At 34.4% G+C, this 22,627-nt stretch overlaps 1 protein-coding gene across 2 annotated transcripts in view; it reads left to right on the plus strand.

Annotated features, from left to right (window-relative positions):
• DACH1 (dachshund family transcription factor 1) overlaps window positions 1–22,020 on the plus strand; it is a 326,763-nt gene extending 304,743 nt beyond the window's left edge. For both annotated transcript variants that reach the window (XM_063425939.1, XM_063425940.1), the window contains 4 exons: window positions 4,443–4,590; window positions 8,462–8,605; window positions 9,195–9,263; window positions 20,293–22,020. In XM_063425939.1, the coding sequence (XP_063282009.1) occupies window positions 4,443–4,590; window positions 8,462–8,605; window positions 9,195–9,263; window positions 20,293–20,330 (399 nt within the window). In that variant the 3' untranslated portion in view covers window positions 20,331–22,020. The remainder of the gene's footprint in view (window positions 1–4,442; window positions 4,591–8,461; window positions 8,606–9,194; window positions 9,264–20,292) is intronic.
• Window positions 22,021–22,627: the final 607 nt, after the last annotated feature.

Below are 22,627 nucleotides of genomic sequence, written 5' to 3' on the forward strand. Positions count from 1 at the left end.
AGACCCTGTAACTCTCCAATACACCATAAAACCTGTACATAGGGGGTACTGTTTTACTCGGGAGACTTCGCTGAACTCAAATATTAGTGTTTAAAACTGGTAAATTGTATTACAACGATGATATTTTAAGTAAAAGTGACGTTTTTTGCATTTTTTACAAACAAACGGCACTTTTATGGACTATATTATTGTTGTATTATGTTTTACTGTTTTAAAACACTAATATTTGTGTTTAGTGAAATCTCACGAGAATAACAGTACCCCCCATGTACAGGTTTTATGGTGTTTTGGAAAGTTAGAGAGTCACATATAAGGCTTGCATTTCATTTTTTTGACATTGAAATTTGCCAGATTAGTTATGTTGCCTTTGAGAGCGTATGGTAGCCCAGGAATGAGAATTACCCCCATGATGGCATACCATTTGCAAAAGTAGACAACCCAAGGTATTGCAAATGGGGTATGTCCAGTCATTTTTAGTAGCCACTTAGTCACAAACACTGGCCAAATATTAGTTTTTTGCTTTTTTCACACAAAACCAAATATGAACGCTAACTTTGGCCAGTGTTTGTGACTAAGTGGCTACTAAAAAAAACTAAACATACCCCACGTTCAATACCTTGGGTTGTCTACTTTTTCAAATGGTATGCCATTATGGGGGTAATTCTTATTCCTGGGCCACCACACCGTCTCAAAGGTAACATTACTAATCTGGCAAATTTCAATTTGAAAATGGAACGTTCTATATTTGACCCTGTAACTTTCCAAAACACCATAAAACCTGTTAATGGGGGGTACTGTTGTACTCGTGAGACATCGCTGATTACAAATATGTGCATTTTGTTGCAGTAAAACCTAACAATATTATGACATTTACAGCTAAAATGTGAGGCGGAACTACAAATTTAAAAAAAAAAAAAAAAAATTCTCACAGTTTTTTTTTTATTTTATTCATAATAAATTGTTTCATATACAAATATTTTATATGAAATGAAAGCCCTGTTTCTCCTGAACAAAATGATATATAATAAGTGTGGGTGCATTTAATATGAAAGAGGGGAACTACGGGTGGACAGACATATAGCGCAAATTCCAGTTTTTGTTTACGTTTTGTTTTGATCAGAACGTGTACTATTGACTCCGTCCTGAAGGGGTTAAGTTAATGTTTCTACATTAGCCCAGTGGGGGTGGGCTGCTAGGGACACTTGTTTAGCATTAAAACATTAAAATGTTATAAGATTAAATGGAAGGACAGTTCCGAAGGACTCCATACACTATGACAACTTCATTCACTGAGATGAATCCATTTTAGGGCCTACAGTGTCCCTACAGATCATTAAAACATTAATCACTCCTTAAATGTTTTTGTCATGAAGGTCTAGAACACACTAGAAACATTATAACACATCTCCCAACATTTCAAATGGACAAAAAAGGGCATTTAAATTTTTAGTAGTGTGAGTGGGGCCAGGAGTGAGGCTGTTCTAAGACATTTTTAGTTGGCTTACTAATAATTTATGTAACTAAAATGACATTTAGAAGAAGAACAATGTGTCTTACTTACTCAGACTGATTCTAAACACATTTGTTGTAGTTTTAAGACACATTATTGTGAATATTTTTGCTGTGCAGTTCAGACACATCGACTAGAAATGTGGGACTTTAGGATGGAAAGATGGAAACAGGGATTTGGGCACAAAATTTAGTTTAGTATGTATGGAAAATTTTAATTAACTTTCTTTCTGAATCTATAGACAAACCTTTTTGTTCTTGTTATAGTTGTATGTTTTTTTTACTTGGGTATTACAAAATGCCACTAGAGGGATCTGAGAAATCAAGATGTTATTTATTATATTCAATACTCAGAAACTATCTGTTTACTTAATAAACTCAGAATTGTATCAAATTAAAATCCAAATTGGAACTCAAAAATGGCCAGAATGTGATTGTTTTTTTCAGATCAGATATTTTTAACACACAACTCCCAAGTTTAGTGATGAACCCTGATTGTTTTGAAAATTAATAAATAAATGAAAAAACAAAAACAAAAAAAACTTTTAAATGAGAGCTTGGGTACCGTATATACTCGAGTATAAGCCGACCCGAATATAAGCCGAGGCCCCTAATTTTACCCCAAAAACTGGGAAAACTTATTGACTCGAGTATAAGACTAGGGTGGGAAATGCAGCAGCTACTGGTACATTTCTAAATAAAATTAGATCCTAAAAAAATTATATTAATTGAATATTTATTTACAGTGTGTGTATATAATGAATGCAGTGTGTGTATATGAGTGCAGTGTGTGTATGAATGCAGTGTGTGTATATGAGTGCAGTGTGTGTATATGAGTGCAGTGTGTGTATATGAGTGCAGTGTGTGTGTATGAATGCAGTGTGTGTGTATGAATGCAGTGTGTGTATGAGTGCAGTGTGTGTATGAGTGCAGTGTGTGTATGAATGCAGTGTGTATGAATGCAGTGTGTATGAATGCAGTGTGTGTATGAGTGCAGTGTGTGTGTATGAGTGCAGTGTGTGTGTATGAGTGCAGTGTGTGTGTATGAGTGCAGTGTGTGTGTATGAGTGCAGTGTGTATGAGTGCAGTGTGTGTGTATGAATGCAGTGTGTGTGTGTGTGTGTGTGTGTGTGTGTGTGTGTGTGTTGCAGAGCCTTGGTGGGGGGTGGGCATTTTTATTATTATTATTATTATTATTATTATTATTATTATTTTAATATTTTTTTGTTAAATAATTTTTTATTTTTTTATGATTTTTATTTTTTATTATTATTATTATTTATATTTTTATTATTTTTTGTCCCCCTCCCTGCTTGATACTTGGCAAGGAGGGGGGCTCTCACTCCCTGGTGGTCCAGTGGATGGGCACTGTGTAGGAGGGGGCTGGCAGAGCTCTTACTTACCTCTCCTGCAGCTCCTGTCAGCTCCCTTCTCCTCTGTGCCGGTCCGGTCAGCTCCCCTGTCAGCTCACACTAAGTCTCGCGAGAGCCGCACTATGACCCCGTGGCTCTCGCGAGACTTACACTGGGAGCTGGCAGAGGTGCTGACCGGACCGGCGCGGAGGAGGAGGGAGCTGACAGGAACTGCAGGAGAGGTAAGTAAACTCTCTGCAGCCCCCACAGCCCCCTGTCTGTATTATGGCAACGCAAATTGCCATAATACAGACACTGACTTGAGTATAAGTCAAGTTGGGGTTTTTCAGCAAAAAAAAAAATGTGGCTTATACTCGAGTATATACGGTATATACGCCTAAAGTTCCCATGCTTTCCCTGATAGCTTGCAAACATATTTGTTTTGCATATTATGAAGAAATTACTCAGTAATCATTTGTTTTTCATGTTAAATAAATCTAGCACATGACATATGAATCTCCCAAATGAGTTATATATTCTTCAAGTCAATACCTATTGTCATTAAAAAAAATGTTCTCATAACATTCTTACTATTTTACAACTCTCTATAAAAAATATTCTTGCTTAACCATTCCAAAAATATAATAGGGCTTACTTATTTTTATGTAATCTCCATATGCCTTCAATTCCTGCAAATTGTGTCTTCACAATTCAAGAATGTTGTATTTTTTCACGTTATCCACGTATGTTCGTTATTCATAATGCAAACAATCAACACATTAAGTACTGCCAGGATTGGCATATTGCTAAATAATCTCTAGACATTGCACACAGAGTACATCTTTCAAAGATAAGTCAACAAGATCAATCAGAGCAGAAAATTAGAATTTAGTATCTTAGAATTAAAATAAAGCTAAACTAAAAATTTAATTGGGGTGATCTAAAGGGGCACTTGATGTAATGATCTCTTTTATTTGTTGCTAATTGTTTGTTGCTGATGAAGTAAAACAAAGGAAATCATTGCTGAATAATGTAAATCAGTCTAAAAACATAAGGGCTTTCCATGTTTCTATTGTTTCAATAAAGACAGATTTATGTTTTAGTGAATGCGGTTCATATTTTTAAAATGTTTATCTTTACTATGAAAAGCATCTGGGCTAAATAAAATAGTTAAACTGAACCATTGTATAAAATCGACAATTTTGGGACTATAGGTGAGTTGGAGATTAACTATTTTGACATAATATATATAATCAAATGTTTTTGCAATTAATGATTTGTTGGCTGTGGGGACAAAGTGTAAAACAATTTTTTTTAATGAAAACACATCAATGGGGGTTATATGTAGCAGAAGAGCTAAAAATATGGTTTATGTAATGGAGAAGTTAATAAATCATATGGGGCCCCTTGGAAGGTAGAATGCATTGATGTTCTTTCCTAATTGCAAAGCATAAACCACACGTGACACTGAACATGGGACTTGGTATACAAATGATTAATAATTGAGATTTTTGTACAAACACATATTGCACACACTGTGTAGCATATTTAATGATGACTGTTGTTTTGATTCTTTTATAGGGTTTGTTGAAGGTGGCTATAGATAATGCCCGAGCTCAAGAGAAACAAGTACAAATGGAGAAGACTGAATTGAAGATGGAACTTTTCAGGGAACGAGAGCAGAGGGAAACCATAGAAAAGCAATTGGCAGTAGAACAGAAGAACAGAGGTATTATATTAACACCACTTCTGTATAGGCATACCTTGTGGTAATAACTGACTACTGACTATAGCATGTATATTTATACTGTAGAACATTGGCACTCTAGATGTTTGAACTACATCTCCCATAATGCTCTCACAGCCATAATGCTGGTATAGCATCAGGCAAGATGTAGTCCACAACATCTAAGTGACAAAGGTTGCCTACCCGTGCTGTAGAGTAATGCTTATTTATTTATTTATTTATTTATTTATTTACAATCAACATTTATTTTGACTGAGAAAAGTACAGCTGTTAGGAATATGCCAAGTATGCCAAGCTGAGTTGCATTTTCTAAAATGACAGAAGTTTGGAGAGAGTAATACTTTAATGGGAACTGTTCGGGTTGATCATAAGATTCTGATCTCATTTACTTCATGGTTCACAAGAGTCTTCACGGCTAGAACGTCAGTTTTGAAACTAATAGTTTATAAAGGAAACAATTAAATGTATAAACATGAAGCAAAAAAAAAGGGAAATGTAAGGTTTACATTAATTAAAACTATTTATCAGTAATAAAGCAATGTTATGATCAAGTTATTTTAGTTAAATATATACCACATTACCACATTAAACTAAAGTGTTTTTCTTTTTTTTGTAGGAACCTCACTATATTATATCATTTTTATTTCTAACTATGTTAAACATTGCTGGTAGTAGGAAATAATAAGGGATAATTAGCTCGGTTTTTAGACTCACAAATAGCACTACCACTAAATATACTAGTATTTATTATTTAGGTGTTATTTTACTAAACTGCAGGTTCTTATGAATAGATTATTGTCTATTCAGATGCATTTTTATTTCATTTTATTCATATTTATGTGTGTTCATATTTACTATCACTTACACAACTTACTTTATGTATGTATCGCATACAGCATATTACATTATTTTTTTTTTTTTTTTTTTTTTTTTTTTAATTCTTTATTTTAGTTGTGCAAAAGCTTGACAGGCAAGTTTAATATGCCACGATAATAATTACAGGCATTTCGAAAGACATATGTCTGTGGCAATTAAGAACAAATGCACATTTTTTTTTTTTTCAAGAGTAATAAACAAGCAAAAACACGGTATATCAGATAATGAGATGGCAGTAGGCACACGTTAAACATATCGAGAAGACTAGCGATAACAGTGTTTAAAATAAGTGAATCTATGAACATGTTAAATTATATCTATGATAAAAGTATAGTAGCTAATCTGCGCTTTTTCAATTATATTAGTAAGAAAAGTGGTCAGCGGAGAGACAAAGCTTTTAGTAAACGAGTCTGGTTACACTGACTGACTACACAAGGGGTGTAAACAAATGAATACGATTTAGCACATGCTGGGCTGAGTAATAAGAATGTTTAAGCCTAGGTAGGAGGTATGTTAGATAGGTACGATGTGTCTTGTTCGGTTGTAGTATGTGTAGCCTCTGGTGACGGTTACCATGCGTTACTGTGAGGGCAGCTAGGTGAAACGTCAATGCTATCTCACTACAATGTTCCTAAGGAAGGCTGAAATATACGAGTTGGCACATGCTGACCTGATTAGTAAAGTGGTGAAGCATAGCGTTAGTCTGACTAGGTGGACATTGACATCTGTAGTAAACGTTTGCATGGCATACCAGACAAAACAGGAGGACGGCCATACATAACCATTAGCTTAAGTTAGCAGGCTTATATTAACCCTAGGGCACACTGAAACACAAAACCTGCGCTAAAAAATAAAAATGTAGAAGGGATTAGTCCAAGGGAGTCAGTAGGGCAATATAGCCGGGTGCACTGAGAGTCTGTGTCGGTGCTTAGGCCTCAGTTAGTAGTGTGTCCAGGCCTCAGTCTGCAGAGATCTCTGTGTTCAGCCGATGCCTGCTCTGCTGAGCCGCTGGCAGCGTGTATGCGCCTCTTGGGTGCTGGGTGTACCTTTGCGACAGGGTAAGTGCCCCTTCAGGGTTTTTCCTCCGATGGGTCGTGGCTGGGCTCTCTGTCTGTTCCGTCTGCCAGCAAGTGATTTCTGGGATCCCTCCCCATTGGGCCGTGTGTGGGCTTCCCGACAGCTTTGCCTCCCTGGGGTCAGCTTCGCTGCGACTGGTACTGCTTCACTTTGGGCTTTGTGGTTGTCAGCGTGGGGTTTTGTGCTGTGCTGGTTGCCGGTTTCCGCAATCGCTGAGCGAGGAATTGGCACCCTCAGTAGCGTGGGGCCACAAGATTTTGCAGGCGTTTCAGCGGTTTCCCGCGTGATGGAGCTTCGGTTCCTGCTTAGTCTAGAGGTTGCTCTGGGGTTAGGAGGAGGGCACAATGGTAGGGTGTGCCGAGTGGTCGGACGGATCCACGCCAACACCTTTTTCATCGCCAACCGGTAGGATTGTCTCCGGGCCTTAAGCTTTGCCCATAGATGGGTGCGCATGAGGTCCACGAAGTCCCCTGTATGCTTGGGAGGTGTGAGGCGTAGTTGTTTGGTCTTAGGCCGCGGTTGCGCCGCCATCTTGGCCGAGTCTCGAGAGTTCCGCGCAGTAGTTATTTCCGCCGCTTGTACGGTTATTAGTGTGGGGGTAACCGTCCCCAGCGGGGACCGGGATGACCCCCGCCGGTCCACAAGGGGGGGTAGCAGGGCTGCAGTAGGCTTCTGTTCCGGAGCACGTCCCGCACCGGGGAATCGGCCGCCTCCCCCAGTCCGCAGGCTTTGCTCAGAATTAGGCCTCATGATCGGATGGAGGTTTTCCGTGGCGCTTCGGTGGAGGACCGGTACCGGTGTGATCAGGGTGCTTTACTGCGTTTGATCCCGGTCTCCGTGTGCCGTTGATGCCACTTAGTCAGTTGGTATCCTCAGAAGTCCGTCCGTAGTTGCAGGAGCTCTGAACAAGTGCGACTGGCCATCTTTGCTGTCAGGCCCCGCCCCCATATTACATTATTTTAATGTACAAATCACACTCAGTATTTTAGCTTGTATATATATGTGTGTGATTTATCAGACCAACAATATAGATTTTCACTATTTTTATTTTTTTTACAATAACTTAGGACAAGTTAAAGCTTCTTGCTCTTTTAAATAGTTTACAGGATTTAATATTAACAGTGGATTCAGATGTAAACCTGTCTAGTTAGTTAAAGTGCAGTGTAGTTAGTTAACTTGCCAGATAAGTATAGTAAATCATCTATAAAACAGATTTCCACTTTGCATTTTAGGTTTGATACTCTATGATGTTCAGAGATTGGGAGATGTCGTGGGCAGACTGGGAGATGTCTAAGAACCATAGTGTAGTTCCCCTAAATTAATAAGTATATTATATGACATATTAGGTGTAGAAATGTTACTACTATCACACATTTTATTCATACCTGACTGCTCAGGGATAAGTAGAACGAGAAGGGCCGCTATCATTGTTTACAGTTCCCAATATTCCCTTGTGTTTTGTCATCACCTATCATTTCCAATGCTACACTTTTGTTATATTCTATTTGAATATTTCTATATGTACTATATGTTGTGTTTGTATATTTTTGCATCACTTAAAAGCTACACAAGTCTTTTCCAGTGCTTCTAGTAATCACACGGAATGCTTTATATACTTGTTCTTCTTGTTTGACAATTAATTTGAATCATTCAGTTAGAGAAGCAGTCAGCAGCTGGTCTTTCTGTCACTAGCTATGATCTGTAGTTGTTTATAAAATGCTAAAAATACATTTCGTATTATTTCTTGGAATGTTGCTAAGCAGTTTTTAGGAATTAAGAACTTTCATATCTCATTAAGTAAAGGTCAAAGACTTGCCTTGAAGATAATGTATTGTGACTGTACTATATACAATGAAGAAATAGTCAACCTAAATAACAAAACTGGAATTTCCTGTTTCAGCAATAATTCAAAAAAGACTTAAGAAAGAGAAGAAAGCAAAAAGGAAATTACAGGAAGCCCTAGAATTTGAAACAAAGAGGAGGGAGCAAGCTGAGCAGGCATTGAAACAAGCAGCATCCTCAGAAGGTCTCCGAGTCCTTAATGGTGAGACTAAAAAAGTTCCTATATAGTACAATCCAATGTATTTGTGGAAAGTGAACATATGTGAAGAAACCTCTTGGTGGCCAGCTTTTGAACTCCATTCATTCCTAAAATATTTTTTTTTCTCCAAATATAGTGATGATTACTGATCTCAGCAATGTGTTTTCAGGGTCAACACTAAAAAACATAATCTAATATAATGCAAGCATTTGGGGCAAAAAATGTCAATTCGGGGTTTTGAGGTATTTTTAAACCACTTGATCTTCATTTATTGTGGCGTGTTATAATGTCTCCAGAACCCATGTCTCCAGAATGTCACATGCTTTACCCCTATATATAGGCCTATTGAACTAAGAAATATATGGAGATTTCATTGCTGAATACAGCAATACAACTACCAATCCTTCGGCCAATCAAAAGAAGTTGGTGCTAAGAAGATCTAGTTATTTTTATATAATTTGTTTTAAATGTAGTTAATTCATAACAAAATAATACGTAAAAATACATGCAATGCAATTAGTAATTTAAATTACATATTACATAGTAATAACCATCAGTTTTATTTAAGATGTTTAACTTTGATTCCTCTTAGAGTCTTTAACTCCAGAGATAGAATCTGACCGCAATGGGGGCAGAACAGATGCTGAAAGGACAATACAAGGTAGGCTATCCATAGTCTATAAATCTAGATCTTTGCATATCAGTGTTCTCTTGTTATAGCATGCTATTCAACCATGCAGCTTACCATCTGGCTGAATTGAATGCAAGTGCAAACAAGGTCAAGCCCATAATGTTGTTAATTACTAGGATAAATTAATTTTGGCCAGCTAAAAATAATAGTTTATTGATCCATTTGTATATTAAGCATTTAATATTTGACTGTGACATCTTGTGTTCTTGAAATAAGATATTTTCACTTTACTTTGTAGAAAAATTACATTCCTATCTGTCCTAATAAAATGGCAAATTAACATAATATAACAATCCACATTACTTTTTATTGCAGACTTTTTAAGTAGGGTAATATAGCACTTAGTAGTTTTCCGAAATCAAAATTATTATTTAAGTTAGTTCCATTAAGTAGGACATTGTCAGATATTCTGGTTTATTCACTGTACATTGATTGGGTTCCACTGTTAATAATTGTGTTAGCAAACACTATTTTTTCAAAATGTGAACATAACTAAAAATGCCAACTAATTTTGCTGAAGGGCAACAGAATTACTTTTTCTCTGTATTATCTGTGGTTAAAAGATGTACTGTCCAAAAAAAAAAAAAACATTGACATTGATTGATTCTATTTTTTATTTAATCTGAAAAAAATGCATTTAGACATATGTATCCTCTTTGAAGATTACTTTATTTTCTGTAGATATTTGACTCTTCATACAATATGGTATTGATTTTCTTTTGTAATTGGAGTAGAAAATGACGACCTAAAGCAAAACCATTGCTTTCTCTTTAAATGTACATCTACAGAAAATCTTGTGTGTGTATATGCATACTGTAAAAGGCTACTTTTTAAATGTTCAATGATTATATTCTGTGATTATTTAAAGAAGATATATAAATAATATTTTGTTGTAACAAATGTAGTTTTAATATTTTTTAAAATCAGATTTGATGCATTAAAAAGTGAAATTAGGTTAGCATATAAGATTTTTTTTATAACGTGTCTGCTTTGGTCTAAATTCTACAACTTTACTGTCCATACAGAAAAAAAAATTATCTTTGGTGAATAGATTCCATAATTAATGAACATACCTGTTCTACCTGTTGTTTACATGGTATTGGATAGCCAATTCTATGTGTTTAAGCATCTAAAAATGAATGAATACATTGCTGTGCAATATTATAATAAGATTACGGATAATATAATTAGTTTCTAAATAAATTTCACTGGCAGTTCAGGATTAAGATGCACACTTTTTTGAAATAATTGCTATGGGAAAAAAAGTAACATTATACACAATCCATGACGCAAACCAACTAACCAAAATAAAATTAACCAAACTTTGTAGTGCTGCTTGGTGCTTAACATGACATTTAATTTATAATAACACTTTAAATAAGTCGTAATAAACATAACATTAAAAACAGTTTAGACATTACAATGGAGTTATGACATTTACATTTTTGTTGTTGTTGCAATTAATATTCTATTATTATTATTATCAAGGCTTTGTACCATACAATAAACTAATTTGACCCTAACAAGAATCAAGCAGGAAAGTAAGAGGTCAAAAACTAACCGGAAACAAGGGTGAAATACTACCCAAATTTGCTCCCAAAGGAAGTTTATTTTTAATTCATCACAACTACTCATCACAGCTCCCTTAACCTTATGTATATTAAAATAATGAATCAAACACATTAGGTTTTATTATATAAATAAAAAGTGTATGACTGAAAAAATGATAGAGCGTTAATCAGTAATATGATGATAAAGAAACGTGGATTATCTGAGACCGTTTAATCAATTTTCTTGAGAACAGAATGTGACCAAGAAAAAGTTCTCATGTTTAAGCAGTTTGCAAATTAGTAACTTTTTTAACTTTTGCAAAAATAACTTTTTCGTTGAAAAGTGAATATTGATCACATTTTTGTTGGCAAAGACATTTTATCTGTATATTCACTTCAAAATAAATGTTAAATAAGGACATTAAGTCTACACCTGGATCGATCTATGAAATGGAACATTAAGAACTTCCTTCAAAAGCACTGAATTCTTCCCCTTTACTGCGTAATTATATCTCCAAGTAACCTCGCCTCATACATTTTAATGTGAAAGCTAAGAATACATTATGTTTAAATCTTTTTTTCAGATAAAGCAAAGTACTAGAAAGACATAACATTTCCCTTGAGTTCAAATAAGAAACCATATTTCCTTAATCAGACTGCTCCTCCTAAATCTCTTTACAGCTGGCAAAGAGACCTTTAACTTGTTCTTCTGTAATTCTCAAGGATATTGCGAATCCGGTGGATAGTACCAAAGGCTACATGCATACATTTGAATATTTGTTAACCTGAGTCATGCTGTATCCAAATAACACTATATGGCTCTATTAAACTTTACTCATTACAATATATGATCATCTGTTAAATTAAGGATTATATGATGCATTCATTTATCACCTTCACAACAAGTTATTTGCAGAACTTTCATATTAAGTGGCACTGCCCAAATACCAGATAAATAAATACACAAATCATCTCTGTGTAATAGATATACCCCATTAAAATATGCATATATTTAAATATGATTTTTTTCATTTCAGTTATATCTAAAAATATCTTGTAAAATCTACAGATCTCTTTTCTACAGCCTTTGCAATCCCTACTCTTCCTCACAGGCCAGACCTACTGTTGCTGTCCAATCACAGATTTCCAACGCAACTCAATGAGAAGTTTTTGCAAGGCAGGTGCCCTCAGCAATTCCCTGCCTCTTACATTTAGCTGCACTGAATTAAACAACTAGAATGTAACAGAACCAGATGACAGCTAGGGGGTGTAAAAAGGTTAATTCATAAAGGTTTCGAAATCTGTACTTTTTGGAAAACAAAAAAGAAGGCACACCATTTACTCATAAATAACTTCATCAAGCTGGAGTGCTTTAGGGGTATGGAGTGTCCTGTTAAGGGATTTTCCCAACCCTTTGACATCAATGTAAAAGTGTGACCAAATGTGTAAAAACTGCACACCTAGGATTTCATAACAGAGTTCAAAATGTCTCACTCAAAAGTAGAAATAGGGAAAAACTGATGGCTATTTCTCTTACAAACAGTAACGTTGCTATTTGGTGGCAGTAGTTGGAGAAGGAGTTGACATAAATAGTGGGGCATTTCAGCAACATGAATCTCTTCAGATATATCTCCTATGTTTATGATCTTTTGTCAGTTTCCGTCTTCCTGTTCTGATAGTTTGTGAGAGATCTCTGCTTGGGCTTGATATATTGAAATTGTTCAATAGTCACTGTTGGACTTTTATGTCAATGGCATCTTCCGCCTTTAACCAACCTGTAAGGTTACATATTTCTTCCCTAGTAATAGAGATGTTGGCAGGAGAAGTAGATTGAATGTACTAGATAAGGGATTTTAAGTGCTGCTTGGTAGTAGGCTTAGCTACGTCATTGTTTGAAGATGCATGATGTTATCCACCTTTGCAGATAATGACACCCAACACATATAAATAGAGTTCCTCTCAGGATGAAGAGTTTGTTTTATTAATGACCATCTTAGAAGATCATTCTGCCACTGAACAATAAGTTGCCAATATTACAGTAATACATTTCTGCTGTGACTGTTTCCACATATTAATAGAAGTAAAATGAGACAGTGATGTTTGTACTAACAGGAAAAGTTAATTAAAAATAAGTAAAATACAGTCTTGCATGGAGCTCTATCTTGAATAGTGTCTTACCAGGCAGCCTATAGCTCTGGCTCCCACAATGCCCTCACCCCCTCTTTTTTAATTCATAGTCTTACACTACAGCTTAAGGGATGAAGGTTTGAATTAGTTGGGCAAATGCCCACCTATTTGGTTATTGATCCTCTTCCTATATGGAATATATGGGAATATATAAGGACCCACTGGCTATTTCCTCCACCATAGTTTAATAATGTCTTCCCCTTAATAACTTTAACCATTTCAGCAACTATGTCTGTCAAGTTAGTTATTTATATAAGCCACATATGTATCAGCCTACCCAAACTGTTTTTGCCACTTCACTCACTGCAATAGGTGAGTGGAAGGGCAGAACCAGTGGGAGGCTCTTTTCTTGGGAAGAAAACTTAGTGCTTGTGTTAATTTAGGGCATATTCATTGACCGGTTACCAAATATTTTTGAAATAACTATATATTTATGTGTGATTGCGAAACACTATTCCTATAAACCATGGAAAATATGATTCATATAACCGACACACTAAGAACAAAACCCCACAACAAACAAGCCTATTATAATCAGGGTATAAAAATATAAAAATATAAAATCATATAAAAATCGAATTTTATTTATAATGCTGTAGTTAATATAAAATTGGAATTAATTGCACTGTGTATCGTCAATTAAAAACCGCTGGCCAGCAATCAACCTAAAGGACCATGCAGAGAGGGTGGCTGAAGCACTCTTTGCATAGTCCTACATCGTGATGCACAGAGCAAGCATGCCCTCTCACTGTGCTGCCTTTGGAAGAGTTCCCTGGTATCCCTGGAAGTGGGACATCAGAGATCGTAATCAGGACAGTGGGACAGATCCCTGAAATCAGGACTGTACTTCCAAATGCAGAACAGTTGGAAGCCTGGCTCCACATATTTGCATTTCCAAGGTTATCCATCATTGTAAAAGAGGAATGCAACATAATGATTCTAAAAGAATATAATAAAATATTACTTGGCTGTCTGTATTACCTAATGCATAAATACAGATTGGTTACAATCTCCTAAATGTGTACCACTACATTAACAATAAATGCAGCTACAATGCTAACGAAGATGTCCAGAATTGGTTACATTATCTTACCTTCATTTGGAAGGACCAGAATTCATATATAACATAATCATGATTTTTTTTTTCTTCAAATGTTCAAACTATATTAATGAGAACATCATTTTGGAGAACTAATTATTTCTATTTGTTTTGTGTCACACTTTCTAATTCCCCTATATTAGAACAGCCAAAGCAAATTAATTGCTTTTGCAGCAGTTGAACTCCAGCCAAGAATGAGATCACGTTCTTCAGCAGTTTACTTCTTTCTAGGACTGCATTGTGTTAAACATTTCTCTTGATACAAAACATAGTCATGAGAATACCTTTTACAGTTTTACCATGCTGCTCAGTTGATGAAATTTATATGTTTAAGTGACCCACTAGGAAAGATAAAGTTCTTAGCAGCAAGCTTATACATCAAAACAGTTAAAGTGAAATTAAAATTAAATGAATGAATCTCACTGAAGCAAAAAAAGCAGTAATTAATGGGTCCCTTAATTGTCTTCATAAAATATTTGCATGGGTCTAATTTGCATAATTTGCATGTATTAATTAATCTTTCAAAGGAATTTTGTGCTGAGAGAAGCCAAAAATCTCTTTGTTTTATTTAACATCTAATGAAATATTTATCTTCTTTAATGAACTTCTCATCTTCATTAAAATAAAAATTGTGCAACTTTGTGTGTTTTAAATGTTTTTATAATTGAAGTCTTCAAAAAAATCTGTTTAAGCTTGGAATGTCTACAGAACAAACATATTATCTTGCTTTCTGCATCATTTAACTCTAAGTTACACCACAAACAGTTGAATATATATACAACTCTAAAAATGCCTTTTTGTTCTTTGTATAAATTAAATTTCAGCTGTAAAAACATGCAAAAACATAATTTGTCAGAAAGAAAATATGATTTATTCAATAACTACATTTGATTTCAGTTTTAATTCAAGATATTTCATTTTTGTTTTGCATCTGTTAGTCATTTGGATGGATCTGAATGCCACTGCATGTTGTGATACTGTTGGCAACATCCATTTTCTGGTTACCACCAGCTGCTGAACACCAGACAGCAAATTATCAACCCTGCAATGAAAGCTTGGACTGTGATTACAGGATTATTGTTAGCAAAAAGCCAATAGAGAGTGTTAATCAACCAGATTTGAAAGTGCTGAGTAGAACCTCTATAGAGCCTGAAATAGTCTTTATTGTACCAGACTAGAGATTCACTCTGTAACTCGTCTACTTGAATATACCACCACAGGGTTAGAATAATTCCATCTGTCTTGGTATTTCAGTAGATCTTCTTGGTAAGCTCTATACCCTCAACGTTTTATCCTATGCATGCCAAAGTCATTCTCTTTTGCAGGCAGATCCCCCACAAGCCTCCTAAAAAAAATGTCTGAGCCAAAAATAAACAAGATTTATTTTACTAAACACATTGTTTCTGTCTACTGTAAAGTATTGGTTACAAACAACAATGTAAATGAAATACAATAAAAACATTACATCTATAACAAGAGAAAAACCCAGTAATACTGTTGGAGAGATAGAATAAGCAAATTAAGTAAGTAGACTAGCTAGTGTAGCTAATAAACAAGACTATACTTAGGATACGAGCTCATGCATTTAGACTGGAAGAATGGCGATTTAGTCTAAGGCAAAGGAAAGGGTTTTTACAGTAAGAACAATTTGGATGTGGAATTCTCTGCCGGAAGTTATGGCTTTATCAAAGCCCATATAGATGTTTAACTAGCAAATGGAAAAATACTGGCAAAAACATAATATACAAGGACATATGTTTTAATTAGTGGGGTAATAGCTTCTTGATTCAAGAAGATATCGGACTGCCATTCTGGCATTTTTTCCAAGTTTGTTGCAAAACTGGATGTTTGTCAGACTGGGTTTTTTTGCCTTCTTTTGGATCAACAGCAAAAACAAATGTGAGAGCCTGAATTTGATGTGTCTTTTCAGCTATGTAACTATGTAACTTTGAATACTGTGAATAATGAGCATATTGAAAGGGGTCAATAAGTGAAAATAAAGTACACACAACAAAAACAATACATAAAATAACCATTAGATGGCACTAACATTATAGGCACAGACTGCAATAATACAATAGTTACTAATACCTGAGTCCCAAGTACCTTTCATGTAACACAGTTGTTACAATATGTCTAGCTACAAACCGACGTTCAAAATGTTAATGATTCATTGCTTTAAATAGTATGCATAGTATTAAATGCTGAAAAAATACTTTAATTAGCTGAAACCTTGCTTGAATAAACTTCAGTTAGTTATACTGAACATCACAAATTAATAACTTTTTTGTTTTTGTTTTAGGTGTACTTTAGAGTTCATTTGATTAGGCAACTATAGTTCTTCCCTGTCATTAAACACCAACTAGATATTGCCTTGCTATGTTTTATTAAGATAAACCTATCAAACCTCTATACAACAGAACAAACTGGATTTTTCTTATCCTTTTCTAGGCAAAATTATTATCATTGCATGATTGCATAGCATTTGTTACTGGAGGTTGCTTTAAGATTTGGTCTACTGCCATCTGCTGGCAAATAAGCAATACTGTTTCCAGGGCTGTTTTTTCTAGGTGTTCTTTGATAGATAGACAGATAGATAGATAGATATACTTTTATATAATGAGAAACCCTTTTTCCTGATAATAGAAAATTTTTCGTGCCACCAGCATTTTGGACGGAAGTATGTTTGAATGGGCAGAATTTTCAGAACCAATAATGTTCCTAACATATAGAGGGGGAAAAAAAGAATATAGATTTTTTTTAAATTGCTCATCCTTTATTTCCCTCTATTTTTCAGTTCTCACCTGATCTGTGAATAAAATCAACATTTAATGACTGCACTCTATCCATTAATCAATTTAATCTCTTTTTTTTTTTTGGTGCCATGGGCGAATTCAGAAAAATGACCCAAACCACACATATTCAGCATTGCATGGTTCTCTTGGACCAGGAATTTATCCAGTTACCCAATCAGCCCAAATTTGGCCAAATTGCAGTTCGGCATTAAATAAATCTCCAAGTCAAATAGATAGATACATTATTATTATTTTATTATTTATATAGTCTCAGCAAAATTCCATAGCGCTGTACAATGGGTGGACTAACAGACATGTAATTGTAACTAGACAAATGGATGCACAGGAACAGAGGGGTTGAGGGCCCTGCTCAATGAGCTTACATGCTAGAGGAAGTGGGAACTTAGTAGGTTATTTTTGGCACGAGAGGAGTCATGGTGGTGGTGGTGGGGGGAGGGGGGGGGTTTGAAAATCCGCTAACAGTTTAAATGATATGTGTTCCTGAAGAAGTGTGTTTTCAAAGATTTTTTGAATCAGTGGAGACTGGGTGAAAGTATAATGGAGAAGGGAAGGGAAATCCACAGAAAAGGTGCAGTCCTGGATACATTTCAACATATGCAAACTGTTTGCTATTGTACGTTCACATTTGTAAATCATATAACCTTAATGATGACTGAATCACTCACATAAATCATTCCTGGCATGTCATGAGATAAATGAATGGTTAACTACTCACCTCATTTTTAGCAATATATTTTAACGCTATGATAATTGTATACTGTAGTAATCAAGCATGCTGTATTTTCCCTAATGGTTAGAAATTTAGTTTTTATGTATTCTGTTAGCACTTTTATGTTTTTGTTACAGTTTATAAGATATTTCTAACAAAATATTGTAACCACTATTTGTGGGGATCTGTTGCCACGTCCTGCCAATTCCACCTTAAAAACATTACTTGCATCTGCCCCTTTCTTACGCAAGATGTTATTAAGCAGCTTGTCTATGCTCTAGTAATTTATCTCATTGACTACTATGCTTCTCTCCTAATTGGTCTCTCCTGAAATTATACTGCCTTGATACAGTCTGTAATAAAAGCTGCTGCCAGGCTGATTTTTCTCTCCTGTCACTCCCCTCACCCTTTGCCAATCCTTACATTGGCTTCCTGTATCCTGTATGAGTCAATGCAAAATATTAAACATGACCTATAAAGCTCTAAACAAGTCTACCCCATATTACATTTCTTCACTAATTCGTAGGTATGCCTTTCTTGGCCTCACCACTCTGCTGGTGACCTTCTCCTGCCCTGCTTGCAATTTTACTGTTATCACACACTTGCAAGACTCCTCGTGGGGAGTTCCTTTCCTTTGGAATGACTTGCTTACCCCCATCAGAATCTCCCCTAGTCTTCAATCATTTAAGAAGTCCCTCAAAACCCAACTTTTCAGAAAAGCTTATGGCCTTCCAGAGTAACTTTTATTTCACAAACCTGTCTGTGCTCTCTCATAAAGGGCAATACTCCACTTTCACCTTCCAGCTACTTTTCTGCCTTGTTGCTTAGTTGCTATCCCCTTCAATGACCTTAATATTGTGTTTTTATACCTCACCTCCTCTAGATTGTAAACTCCTTTGAGCAGGGTCCTCATCAATCATTTTTTCCTATAACATGTATATTTGTAATTTTTCCCCTTTATAATATTGTAAAGCGCTGCGGAATAATGTTGGTGCTAAATAAATACCAATAATAATAATAATATTGATAGGGATTTTATGCTTCATACAGAGGTATTGCTTTTCTTCTCACCTGCTTCAGCCACCCATGTTATGTCTATCCTACCTATCCATCGACACCATTCCCTTACCCCTTCTTCACACTTATCAAATTCACGAAAGCTGCTATCCATAATATCCCTCTCTGATAGAATATGACAAATATACTTAATGCTAACAACTTTCAAATTATTGTGTAATGATTTTAATGATAAACTATTAAAATAATATGATCTACTAAATAAGATTATTATTTTATCACACTGATCACTCTGGAAAGCATAATAACTTACCCTAATATTTTTCCGAAATGTGTATATGTGCATTTCTATAACACTACAGGGTTTGCTCCTTTTTTGTTATTATAAGGAGGCACAGCCATTTCAATTCAGAGTCCTTGCTCTAATTTTGATGCAGCCTTGCCAATTCAGCCACAATTATAGCAGTTTTGACACAGTTTCATTTTGACGAGGCATCATTCAGGCTCCAACTAACCTAAAGTGATGTGAGCCTCGACGTTTGCATGTCTTACCTCTTTAATGGTATCATTTTTTCAACTGACTCATTATGCATGTAACAACAACCCAAAACTGATACAAGAGCAAATATGAACTTCTGTGATCTTTGGAACATTGCCATTTTGTGGTTTTACTGCTTTTCCTGCTTTACTGTTCCTCACCCGGCTACATCTTTAACCCTGAGCCTGAACATTCCTGTTTATTATGTTTTCCCACAGCTATGTTCCTACCTATGAGTTACATTTTTAACACATATGCAGAAAGACATTTTTTAAATTAAAGAATATCACATGCTTTTATTTTGTAGTGTAACAGTTGGAGTGTATATAGCATGCATTTATATTTTCTATTTAGCTATATATTTACCTTTATTTCATGAAGACCATATTCTAAGAACTATTACAATCACAATTGTAAAATTATTAACATATAGTAGAAACATTTTCCATGTGCTTATCTGTATCTTTATCAAATTATCTGTTTATTTCCCTTTAACTCTATATTGCCTAAACCAATGTGCTGCACTACAATATTGCTTTTATCAGTTTATGTTCATCTTTGTTTGTGAACCTTTACTTCTTTAAAATTGTATATTATGACATACTACTGTCCAATTCAATTTTTTTACATTTTAATATATGTATTTTGAAAATGCATTTACTTTTATTTCTTTTCCCAGTTATATTCTAATTTTTTTTTTAAATATCTATTAATTTTTCATGCTACTCTTAATTCTAAAGGCTATTACAATCTCCAAAAAGCATGCCGTGATAAAAATGTTTTAATCACTTTAATGAGAATAACATTTAACCTATGTACTGTAGAAGCAACTAGAATAGCAACAGTAGTGTTTAAAATTAGTTTCTATATTTGTTTTAAATTCTACTCTAATCTACAATCTAATTAAATAATAAATTAGTAATATAATACATTTTTCATACCTGTCTGCCAACCAAGTGCTGTTTTATTCACAATTTTGAGCATTTATCCAACATGTTTAAATTTCTACAATTGTTTTAAAACGTGTAATACAATTGAATTATTTTACTACTTATTAATAATACATTCCTTTCTTTTTTTTAGATGGAAGACTTTATTTAAAAACCAGTGTTATGTACTGAAGTCACACATACAACTGTAGAGGACTCTGTGAGAACTTTTGAAAACCCTGACAAAATAGAACTCTCAACACTCCACATAGGAGCACCAGTGTTCTATAACTGTACTGGTATATTAGACTGCCAACCTGTGACTATTAAGCCAGACGTTTTAAGAAGTTTTCTAATTCTTTCAGTAGCACATCTTTTGTTGGATTTTATTTGAGATGTTGCTGACAACCTGTATAAATATGTATCAACAAGACCCACAGTACTTCTTTTTTTATATGAAACTTGTTCTGATATTTGAGCACATCACAAACTTCCAACCGTGGCATCTTAAACAGAGGATTTTTCTCACATCTAAACCAGCAAAACCAAGCCCAGAAAAAAAGCCAGTTGAAGAAGATTCCTATAAGGGCATACATTTCAATGAAACTCAAATACTACAAAACTCTTCTTGCAAGATGTTTTTAAGTTCAAACAATATTTGCTCCTTAAGATTAAACATTTTGGCCAACTAAGGAAGATACTTGCTCTTGGATATTGAACTACTGAATTATTTAATGCGAAAATAACTTTTTACTATCTGCTGAATGTAAAATAAACTACTATTTTCTTCTTGAGCACCTACTCTAAAAACCCAACTAATTACCATTAAATCCCTTGAGTACTGTGGGATTCAGGAAAAAAAATGCTTTGCTTGAAATGCGTTGGCCACATGTAAATAGACATAACGCAAGGAAGGTATAATGTATGCAGTAGATTATTAGAGTTTAGGAAAATAATTTTAGACAATGTTCTGTCATTCTGTTGATTTTTAAAAGCCTTTATAGTTTAAAGCATGCAGGCATGTAAATATTTGTTCTGAAGTCACAGTATTAATGAATAAGATTTTAAGAATCTGGTGAAATGAAGGGATTGTGTCAGCCACTTTTATTTGTATATTAAGTCTTTTATGCCCTAAAATGTCACAAGTAAGATGAGTACGTGGCTGATCAGTAAGTTGCAACACGAGAAATATTTTTATATAATCTTGTCAATTTTGAGGGAAAATTCATAAAATAAATAAACAAAAACAAACCTAAAATACATGTGATGTTCCACTAATACAGAATATTGTTTTTCCTAACTATTTGTTTCACTACTGTATTGTATGATCACAACCCATCATGTAATTGTACCTGTATGTTATAGTGTGAAAGGGGTTTATTTTGTGTTTTTGATGTCTTTATGAAAAAAAAAAAAAAAAAAAAAACATGTTTTCAATTTCAAATATCTGGAAACAAATCAGATCAGTACAGTTACAGTTCAGAAATTTGATTTTGACTTAATTTTGTAATTCCTGTATACCCCTTCAAAGACTGAATTCATAACTAAGTTCCTGAACGTGTACACAATTGGTTTCTACACATATCTAGTTTTATGCACATAAAATGTAATTTATTTTGTTATAACACATCAAAGGTTGTTTTTAATGTCAGATTTAAAATTTTATTCCTGTAAATTTTAATTTCAGTGTGATTCTAATAGTGTTGTTTAGTCACTTATTAAACCACTGTAACTTGTTAAGTCTTCCTTAATCTACTGGGATATAATTTCTTTTGTGCGAAAACCTGAACTATACATTTCGATCTGCCATTGTAATTTTTCAATAAAATAATGTATATACAATTTCACATTTTTATGATACCAAGCAATATTTTTTCAATAAAATATTGTTAATACTTTGTAATATTTTCTTTTGCAACATCCAAACTGATTGAACTTGCATTTTATCTGCTTGAATAAAATAGTTTTTTTTTAATTTTCTTTTTTTTTCACTTAGTTTAGAAATCTCTCTCACACAGTCTTTAAGGGGTAAACAGTTATAAAATATTGATGTTGATTCACTAAAAGAGGCTAGTTGCATTATCCGACATCAGATATGAAATGTCAATATATGACCTGATAAACTTCTGCAGGAACCTAAGTGTTGTGAGTATTCTTGCCAAACAAATTTATTAAAATGATTTTTTCTAAGTTAACAGAATTTACTTCCATGTGTATAGCACTTTAAAAAAAAGATATATCTGGATTTTGTAAATTTATTTGTTGCAGAGATAATGTGACGTTTATTTGTTTTTTCTTTTACATGTTTTCTTTGTCCCTTCTCTCTGTTTTATATATATCTTAAAAGAACACTAACATAAAAAAAACTGCAAACAACTTGTCAAATAGGGTTTTTCAGTGGTTCAAAGTACCTTTAATTGTCCATAGTTTTAGAATACTTTTCTATTTTGTAGTTGTCTGATACTCGGAATATCTGAATTCTCTTTACT

The sequence above is a fragment of the Pelobates fuscus genome, chromosome 1 (genome assembly GCF_036172605.1).
Source record: "Pelobates fuscus isolate aPelFus1 chromosome 1, aPelFus1.pri, whole genome shotgun sequence".
In the NCBI taxonomy this organism is placed as follows: domain Eukaryota; kingdom Metazoa; phylum Chordata; class Amphibia; order Anura; family Pelobatidae; genus Pelobates; species Pelobates fuscus.